Source organism: Boleophthalmus pectinirostris, unplaced genomic scaffold (genome assembly GCF_026225935.1).
Source record: "Boleophthalmus pectinirostris isolate CB_2022bp ecotype Guang Dong unplaced genomic scaffold, ASM2622593v1 HiC_scaffold_22, whole genome shotgun sequence".
Classification (NCBI taxonomy): Eukaryota; Metazoa; Chordata; class Actinopteri; order Gobiiformes; family Gobiidae; genus Boleophthalmus; species Boleophthalmus pectinirostris.
Window position 1 is genome coordinate 42,667,522 of NW_026571190.1, and position 10,000 is coordinate 42,677,521.

Consider the following 10,000-nt stretch of genomic DNA (forward strand, 5'->3'; position numbering starts at 1 on the left):
ACATGTTTAGAGTCTTTGTACAAACAGGTTCACTCAAGTCGACTGATTCAAAACCGTTTAAGTTCATTTACAGAACAGAGCGTCGTGTCGTCATCAGCGTCACATCCTCCAGTTATTCACAGAGTTTGGTGAGTGTTGGAGTCCAGGTGAGTCCAGGTGAGTCCAGGTGAGTCCAGGTGAGTCCAGCCGAGTCCGGCCGAGTCTCGGCAGAGTCCGGCCGAGTCTCAGCAGAGACCTTCTGTGAGGCTGCTGAGAGTCTGGAGCCCGCCCCCTGCAGGTGCTCCTCTGTCAGCGCAGGTCACAGGAGTCACAGGGGTCACAGGGGTCACAGAGGAGAAGCTCAGGGTCAGTGTGACCTCGTGAGGATCCTCATGAACCACAGCAGAGACCAACTGCAACAAAACAACAAGAACTCAGAAGAAGAAGAAAAAGAAGAAGAACGACGGAGGAGAGGAGCGACTGACTCGTCCGAGGCGCGGTTCTCCCAGCAGTGTCCTGAAGGGGGCGTGGTTCTGGGCGTGGCTCCTCAGGTGAGCACACACATGGTCCACCTGCTGCCTCCAGAACCCTGAGGAACACAACGAGAGAACCCTGAAGAACACGAAAAAACCCTGAGGAACACAACGAGAGAACCCTGAGGAACACAACGAAAGAACCCTGAGGAACACAACGAGAGAACCCTGAGGAACACAACGAAAGAACCCTGAAGAACACAAAAGAACCCTGAAGAACACAACAACGAGAGAACCCTGAGGAACACAACGAGAGAACCCTGAGGACCACAATGAGAACCCTGAAGAACACAACGAGAGAACCCTGAAGAATACAACGAGAGAACCCTGAAGAACACAACGAGAGAACCCTGAAGAACACAACGAGAGAACCCTGAAGAACACAACGAGAGAACCCTGAAGAACACAACGAGAGAACCCTGAGGAACACAACGAGAGAACCCTGAAGAACACGAAAGAACCCTGAAGAACACAACGAGAGAACCCTGAAGAACACAACGAGAGAACCCTGAAGAACACAACGAGAGAACCCTGAAGGAACACAACGAGAGAACCCTGAGGACCACAATGAGAACCCTGAAGAACACAACGAGAGAACCCTGAAGAACACAACGAGAGAACCCTGAAGAACACAACGAGAGAACCCTGAAGAACACAACGAGAGAACCCTGAGGACCACAATGAGAACCCTGAAAAACACAACGAGAGAACCCTGAAGAACACAACGAGAGAACCCTGAAGAACCCAACAAGAGAACCCTGAGGAACACAACGAGAGAACCTTGAAGAACCCAACGAGAACCCTGAGGAACACAACGAGAGAACCCTGAGGAACCCAACAAGAGAACCCTGAGGAACACAACGAGAGAACCTTGAAGAACCCAACGAGAGAACCCTGAAGAATACAACGAGAGAGAGGGGGCGGGGCAGAGTGTGAGGGGGCGGGGCAGAGTGTGAGGGGCGGGGCAGAGTGTGAGGGGGCGGGGACACTGACCTCTCCCAGGGCTGACCCCGCCCCTCGGCCTTGGCTTCCTCTGGGTCTGGTTCTGGTTCTGGTCCTGGTTCTGGTTCTGGTTCTGGTCCTGGTTCTGGTTTGGTTTGGGTCTCAGAGCAGTGGCTGATGGGAAGTAGAGTCCTACAGTCTGAGTGCTCTGCTCGGACGTGGGCGGAGCCTGGAACAAAACCACAACAACTTTATTTATAAAGCACTTTCAAAACTACGGTCGCACAAATACTGCACACAAACACACACAAACTGCACACACACAAACACACAAACACACACATACACATACACACACACATACACACACAAATGCACAAAAACTGCACACACACAAACACACACACACAAACATACACACACAAACACACACACACAAACACACACTCCACACACACAAACACACACACACACAAACACACACACACAAACACACACTCCACACACACAAACACACACACACACAAACACACACTCCACACACACAAACACACACACACACAAACACACACACAAACACACAAACACACACAAACAAACACACAAACACACACAAACACACACACACACACACACACAAACACACACACAAACACACAACAAACACAAACACAACACAAACACACAAACAGACACAGTCACAACAGAACAACAAAAAACCTGAAAACCTGAGTGTGACCTGAATGTGACCTGAGAGTGACCTGAGTGTGACCTGAGAGTGACCTGAGTATGACCTGAGTGTGATCTGAGTGTGACCTGAGAGTGACCTGAGTGTGATCTGAATGTGACCTGAGTGTGACCTGAGAGTGACCTGAGTGTGATCTGAGTATGACCTGAAAGTGACCTGAGTATGACCTGAGTCTGATCTGAGTGTGACCTGAGAGTGACCTGAGTATGACCTGAGTGTGACCTGAGTGTGACCTGAGTGTTAAAAACAGGTGAGATTGTTTGGTGTTTCCAGGTTCTGTTAAAACTCGAGTCATTGGTTCTTGAGCTGCTGCAAACGGAAAAGTGAAAAGTGAAGAACAATAAACTAATGTGACGTCGTGTGACAGTGTGTGTGTGTGTGTGTGTGTGTGTGGGGGGGGGGGGGGGTCTGTGTGTGTGTGTGTGTGTGTGTGTCCACTGTGTGTCAGATGCCCTCCCTCCTCCTGACCTGATTGGCTGCTGGGCTGTCTGTGGGCGGAGCTCTGAAGCCACAGGTGGAGCAGAAGGGGGCGGAGCTGAGTGTAAAGGCTCCACACCTCCCACAGGGGGCGCCGCTCCCGCCGTCACACAACACACACCTGGAGTGGGCGGGGCCAGCGGCGCCACACGCACACAGGGGCGGAGCCTGGAACATAAAGAGGAGGAGTTACGTACCTGAACTGTCAAGTCTGACCTGGGTTCAGTGGATTCAGCTCGTTCACTCACAGCACTGAACGACTTTAGACTCACCCTTTAGACTCACACTTTAGAGTCACACTTTAGAGTCACACTTTAGAGTGACACTTTAGACTCACACTTTAGACTCACACTTTAGATTCACACTTTAGAGTCACACTTTAGAGTGACACTTTAGACTCACACTTTAGACTCACACTTTAGATTCACACTTTAGACTCACAGACAGGTGCAGGGCGCTCTGGGGGCGGAGCTGTGGAGCGAGTGACGCGTCACAAACGAAACACGACTCAGAACAAACAGGAACCGGAGAATGACAGAACACGCACGACATCATCTGAAAGACAGACAGAGAGAGAGGCAGGTGCAGGGGCAGGTGCAGGGGCAGGGGCAGGTGCAGGGGCGGGTGCAGGGGCAGGTGCAGTACCTGTGTTCTCTCTGGGGGGGGCGCTGCAGGGGGGATTGGGCCGAGTCGAGCTCCACACAGACAACAGAAAACAGCTGCAGGGTCTGAGACTCTGAGCCCGAGACACTGAGAACACCTGCAAGAACCAGAGACACCTGACACACACGAGGGCACCTGACACACACGAGGGCACCTGACACACACACAAGAGCACCTGACACACACGAGAGCACCTGACACACACACACACGAGAGCACCTGACACACACACGAGACACTGACACACACGAGGGCACCTGACACACACGAGAGCACCTGACACACACGAGAGCACCTGACACACACACACACGAGAGCACCTGACACACACACACACACACACAGAGAGCACCTGACACACACACACACGAGAGCACCTGACAGACACACACACGAGAGCACCTGACACACACACACACGAGAGCACCTGACACACACACACACAGAGAGCACCTGACACACACCACACACGAGAGCACCTGACACACACCACACACACGAGAGCACCTGACACACACACACACGAGAGCACCTGACACACACACACACGAGAGCACCTGACACACACACACACGAGAGCACCTGACACACACACGAGAGCACCTGACAGACACACGAGAGCACCTGACACACACACGAGAGCACCTGACAGACACACGAGAGCACCTGACACACACACGAGAGCACCTGACACACACACACACGAGAGCGCCTGACACACACGAGAGCACCTGACACACACACGAGAGCACCTGACACACACACGAGAGCACCTGACACACACACGAGAGCACCTGACACACACACGAGAGCACCTGACACACACCACACACACACACGAGAGCACCTGACACACTGACACACACACGAGAGCACCTGACAGAGCACCTGACACACACGAGAGCACCTTGACACACACACACACGAGAGCACCTGACACACACACGAGGAGCACCTGACACACACACACACGAGAGCACCTGACACACACGAGAGCACCTGACACACACACACACGAGAGCACCTGACACACACACGAGGGCACCTGACACACACGAGAGCACCTGACACACACGAGAGCACCTGACACACACACATGAGGGCACCTGAAACACACACACACACGAGGGCACCTGACACACACACATGAGGGCACCTGACACACACACATGAGAGCACCTGACACATGGGGGGAGGGACCTGACACACGGGGAGGGACCTGACACACGGGGAGGGACCTGACACACGGGGGGACCTGACACACGGACCTTGACACACGGGGGGAGGGGACCTGACACACGGGGGAGACACACGGACCTGACACACGGGGGGGACCTGGGACCTGACACACGGGGGAGGGACCTGACACACGGGGGGACCTGGGGGGACCTGACACACGGGGAGGGACCTGACACACGGGGGGGACCTGACACACGGGGGGGGACCTGACACACACGGGGGGACCTGACACACGGGGGAGGGACCTGACACACGGGGGGGACCTGACACACGGGGGGGGACCTGACACATGGGGGGGGGGGACCTGACACACGGGGGGGACCTGACACACAGGGGCATCACCTCATAAAATCTGTGTCTCTCTGGATTCGGTTCTTCTCAGTTCTGCTCAAAGTCTTCAGGAAAAACTGAAACAAAAAGAACCAGAACTAAACCAGGACTAAAACAGGACTAGACCAGGACTAAACCAGAACTAAACCAGAACTAAACCAGGACTAGACCAGGACTAAACCAGGACTGAACCAGGACTAAACCAGGACTAGACCAGGACTAAACCAGAACTAAACCAGAACTAAACCAAGACAAAACCAGGACTGAACCAGGACTAAACCAGAACTAAACCAGGACTAAACCAGAACTAAACCAGGACTAAACCAGGACTAAACCAGGACTAAACAGGACTAAACCAGGACTTACGGAGTCTTCTGGTCTGAGGAAACCTGAAGGACTTGTGTTGATCTTCAGGGTCTGATCTGGAGACCTCGTCTTCGTCTGAGTCCTCAGACCTGAAGTCCTCAGACCTGAGGCTACATGAGAAACACCAGAACATTTGAACAAACAGAACCTGGTCTGGACCTGGACCGGGTCTGGACTGGGTCTGGTCCGGGTCTGGACCTGGTCTGGACCTGGACCGGGTCTGGACCTGGTCTGGACCTGGTGTAAACATTTAGTTTTATAAAAGTCAAAAACAATAACATGATTTTTGTTTCCTCCCTCCTTGTTTCCTCTCCTCTTTTTGTCTCCTTGTCTCCTCCGTCCTCACCTGAGCGCTTCTGTCCACAGGAAGTGGACGTCTGGGGACAGGAAGTGGCGTGTGAGCTCTGCGGGTGAGAGGGCGGGGCCGGAGCGGGCTGTGCTTCGCTCTCATTGGTCAGCGTAATCAGAGGAGGGCTGTGATTGGTCGAATCAGAGGTGACATCATCCACTGTGAAGAACTTGGTCACGACCGAACTCTCCCTGAAATCACTGAAACACAGTCCAGGTTTAGACCTGGTTTAGTTCTGGTTTAGTCCTGGTTTAGTCCTGGTTTAGACCTGGTTTAGTCCTGGTTTAGACCTGGTTTGTCCTGGTTTAGTCCTGGTTTAGTCCTGGTTTAGTCCAGGTTTAGACCTGGTTTAGTTCTGGTTTAGTCCTGGTTTAGTTCTGGTTTAGACCTGGTTTAGTTCTGGTTTAGTCCTGGTTTAGTCCTGGTTTAGACCTGGTTTAGTCCTGGTTTAGACCTGGTTTAGTCCTGGTTTAGACCTGGTTTGTCCTGGTTTAGTCCTGGTTTAGTCCTGGTTTAGTCCAGGTTTAGACCTGGTTTAGTTCTGGTTTAGTCCTGGTTTAGTTCTGGTTTAGACCTGGTTTAGTTCTGGTTTAGTCCTGGTTTAGACCTGGTTTAGTCCTGGTTTAGACCTGGTTTGTCCTGGTTTAGTCCTGGTTTAGTCCTGGTTTAGACCTGGTTTAGTCCTGGTCCAGACCTGGTCCAGACCTGGTCCTGGTCAGGTTTAGTCCTGGTGTAGTCCTGGTATAGTCCTGGTCCAGACCTGGTCCTGGTCAGGTTTAGTTCTGGTGTAGTCCTGGTTTAGTCCTGGTCCAGACCTGGTCCTGGTCAGGTTTAGTCCTGGTGTTAGTCCTGGTGTAGTCCTGGTCCAGACCTGGTCCTGGTCAGGTTTAGTCCTGGTGTAGTCCTGGTGTAGTCCTGGTGTAGTCCTGGTGTAGTCCTGGTGTAGTCCTGGTCCAGACCTGGTCCGGGTCTGGGCTCGCACACACACTCGTCCTGGGGGGAGGGTGAAGGGTTTCGTGTATTTTCTGGAGCTGGACTTTGGTTTGGATCCGTCCAACGTGAAGAAGACCTCAGCGTCCGGGGACTCTGTGGACCAGACCAAGACCGAGACCGGGATCAAGACCGAGACTGAGACCGAGACCGGGATCAAGACCGAGACTGAGACCGAGACCGGGATCAAGACCGAGACTGAGACCGAAACCAGGGTCAGGACCAAGACCAGGTCAAGACCTTGATCAAAATCAGGATCAGTCCTAGTTCCTGGTTTAGTTCTGGGTTGGTCCTGGTTTAGTTCTGGGTTAGTCCTGGTTTAGTTCTGGGTTAGTCCTAGTTTAGTTCCGGGTTAGTCCTGGTTTAGTTCTGGGCTGGTACCTGACTGCAGACAGATCCAGGTCTTGGTCTGGGTTGGTTCTGGTTTAGTTCTGGGTTAGTCCTGGTTTAGTTCTGGGTTATTCCTGTTAGTCCTGGTTTAGTTCCGGGCTGGTCCTGGTTTAGTTCTGGCTTAGTCCTGGTTTAGTTCTGGGTTAGTCCTGGTTTAGTTCTGGGTTAGTCCTGGTTTAGTTCTGGGCTGGTCCTGGTTTAGTTCTGGGCTGGTCCTGGTTTAGTTCTGGGTTAGTCCCTGGTTTAGTTCCGTGCTGGTCCTGGTTTAGTTCTGGGCTGGTCCTGGTTTAGTTCCGGGTTAGTCCTGGTTTAGTTCTGGTTGGTACCTGACTGCAGACAGAATCCTGGTTTAGTTCTGGGTTGGTCCTGGTTTAGTTCTGGGTTAGTCCTGGTTTAGTTCTGGGTTAGTCCTGGTTTAGTTCTGGGTTAGTTCTGGGTTAGTCCTGGTTTAGTTCCGGGCTGGTCCTGGTTTAGATTCTGGGCTGGTCCTGGTTTAGTTCTGGGTTAGTCCTGGTTTAGTTCTGGGTTAGTCCTGGTTTAGTTCTGGGTTGGTCTTGGTTTAGTTCCGGGCTGGTCCTGGTTTAGTTCTGGGCTGGTCCTGGTTTAGTTCTGGGTTAGTCCTGGGTTAGTTCTGGGTTAGTTCTGGGTTAGTCCTGGTTTAATTCTGGGCTGGTCCTGGTTTAATTCTGGGCTGGTCCTGGTTTAGTTCTGGGTTAGTCCTGGTTTAATTCTGGGCTGGTCCTGGTTTAGTTCTGGCTGGTTTAGTTCCTGGTTTAGTTCTGGGTTAGGTCTGCTGGTTTTAGTTCTGGGTTGGTCCTGGTTTAGTTCTGGGTTGGTCCTGGTTTAGTTCCGGGTTGGTCCTGGTTTAGTTCCGGGTTGGTCCTGGTTTAGTTCCGGGTTGGTCCTGGTTTAGTTCCGGGTTGGTCCTGGTTTAGTTCTGGGTTGGTCCTGGTTTAGTTCTGGGCTGGTCCTGGTTTAGTTCTGGGTTGGTCCTGGTTTAGTTCTGGGTTGGTCCTGGTTTAGTTCTGGGTTGGTCCTGGTTTAGTTCTGGGTTGGTCCTGGTTTAGTTCTGGGTTGGTCCTGGTTTAGTTCTGGGCTGGTCCTGGTTTAGTTCTGGGTTGGTCCTGGTTTAGTTCCGGGTTGGTCCTGGTTTAGTCTGGGTGGTCCTGTTTAGTTCTGGGTTCCTGGTTTAGTTCCGGGTTGGTCCTGGTTTAGTTCTGGGCTGGTCCTGGTTTAGTTCCGGGTTGGTCCTGGTTTAGTTCTGGGCTGGTCCTGGTTTAGTTCCGGGCTGGTCCTGGTTTAGTTCCGGGTTGGTCCTGGTTTAGTTCCGGGTTGGTCCTGGTTTAGTTCCGGAGTTCCTGGTCCTGGTTTAGTTCTGGTTGGTCCCTGGTTTAGTTCTGGGCCTGGTCCTGGTTTAGTTCTGCACTGGTCCTGGTTCAGTTCCTGTCAGACTGCACCTGGTTAGTTCTGGGTTGGTCCTGGTTTAGTTCTGGGTTGTCACTGGTAAAATAAAACCGTCTTAGTCTGGGCTGGTTCAGTGGTTTCAGTCCTGGGTCCTGGTTCCTGGTTTAGTCCTGGGTTGGTCCCTGGTTCAGTCCTGGTTTAGTCCTGGTTTAGTCCTGGTTTAGTCCTGGTTTAGTCCTGGTCCTGGTTTAGAAAATCATGTGACTCACGGACCAAAATCCAAAACACCAAAGAAACTGAAATGTTCCTGAAAACCTGAAGCGGTTGTTATTGTTTTGTCGTCTCCATGGCGACCGGACTCACCGCGCATGCGCACTAACGATCACAAACAGAAACGATAAAGATTCAAAAATCCAAACTTTTCCCCGGTAAAATTAACAATAAAGTGACATTTTTTATCTGGATTTCTTCGGTTTGAGTTTCAGTTTTGAATTTTCGTGGAAATGTTGTGAAATGTTGAAGTGTTTTAGCTCCGGATGCTAATGATGCTATCAGCCGGCGTTAGCATTACGGCTAAGCGGTTTAATTGATGAAAAACGCGTCTCTCCGCTCATATAAAAGTTTAAAACGTCGCGGTTTAGGCGCTGAAATGAACCGCACTTTTAAAAATGGGAATTAAACGTAAAAAACTGAAATTATTAGTTTTGTTTATTTTCTTATTTTTGCTCAGGCGGTGTTCTGGGCAGCCGCAGAGTCACGTGGTTCCGGTCACACCAGAGTCTCACGAACACGCTGTTTACGGGACAAACCGAGACAAACCGGGACAAACAGGGACCAGACCGAGACCAGACCGAAGCAGAGCCGCGGAAGAACCGGAGTTTCACGAACACGCTGTTTACGGGACAAACCGAGACAAACAGGGACAAACCAGGGGATAACACCAGACAAACGGGTCCAACCCGACACCAGACCGAGACAAACAGGGACACACCGGGACCAGACCGAGTCCAGACCGAGTCCAGAGCCTGGGAGGACCGGAGCGGGGGGGGGCGGCGGACATGGCCGAAGTGAAAGTGAAGAAAGAGAAGGACGTGCTGGATCCCGCGGAGGTGGAGAAAAGGTGAGACCCGGACACACACTGAGACCCGGACACACACTGAGACCCGGACACACACTGAGACCCGGACACACACTGAGACCCCTGACCGTTTGTGTGTTTCAGGATCAGGTCGTTGTGTGTTTGTGTGTTTGTGTGTTCATGTTGTGCGTTTGTGTGTTTCAGGATCAGGTCGTTGTGTGTTTGTGTGTTTGTTCATGTTGTGCGTTTGTGTGTTTCAGGATCAGGTCGTTGTGTGTTTGTGTGTTCATGTTGTGCGTTTGTGTGTTTCAGGATCAGGTCGTTGTGTGTTTGTGTGTTCATGTTGTGCGTTTGTGTGTTTCAGGATCAGGTCGTTGTGTGAACAGTTTCCTCACGGTATCACTGATCATGTGATTCAGAACGATATGCCTCATCTGGAGCCGCAGCAGAGAGCGGCCGCCATCAACAAACTGCTCTCTGTGGTAAGACCCGGACCGAGACTAAGACTGGGA

At 52.0% G+C, this 10,000-nt stretch overlaps 2 protein-coding genes across 2 annotated transcripts in view; one reads left to right on the plus strand and one right to left on the minus strand.

The window, feature by feature from the left end:
- dzank1 (double zinc ribbon and ankyrin repeat domains 1) overlaps positions 1 to 5,843 on the minus strand; it is a gene marked incomplete at its 5' end in the record, with an annotated part of 6,001 nt that extends 158 nt beyond the window's left edge. Inside the window, 9 exons of the mRNA XM_055158532.1 lie at positions 1 to 392; positions 465 to 568; positions 1,506 to 1,683; positions 2,671 to 2,847; positions 3,121 to 3,234; positions 3,325 to 3,439; positions 4,924 to 4,988; positions 5,278 to 5,387; positions 5,624 to 5,843. The exon at positions 1 to 392 is cut by the window's left edge and continues 158 nt beyond it. Coding sequence (XP_055014507.1) covers positions 225 to 392; positions 465 to 568; positions 1,506 to 1,683; positions 2,671 to 2,847; positions 3,121 to 3,234; positions 3,325 to 3,439; positions 4,924 to 4,988; positions 5,278 to 5,387; positions 5,624 to 5,843 — 1,251 coding nt within the window. The remainder of the gene's footprint in view (positions 393 to 464; positions 569 to 1,505; positions 1,684 to 2,670; positions 2,848 to 3,120; positions 3,235 to 3,324; positions 3,440 to 4,923; positions 4,989 to 5,277; positions 5,388 to 5,623) is intronic.
- Positions 5,844 to 9,365: 3,522 nt separating this feature from the next.
- Positions 9,366 to 10,000, plus strand: part of polr3f (polymerase (RNA) III (DNA directed) polypeptide F) — a 16,240-nt gene continuing 15,605 nt past the window's right edge. Inside the window, exons 1-2 of the mRNA XM_020939996.2 lie at positions 9,366 to 9,530; positions 9,853 to 9,970. Of these exons, the coding sequence (XP_020795655.1) occupies positions 9,469 to 9,530; positions 9,853 to 9,970 (180 nt within the window). The 5' untranslated portion in view covers positions 9,366 to 9,468. The remainder of the gene's footprint in view (positions 9,531 to 9,852; positions 9,971 to 10,000) is intronic.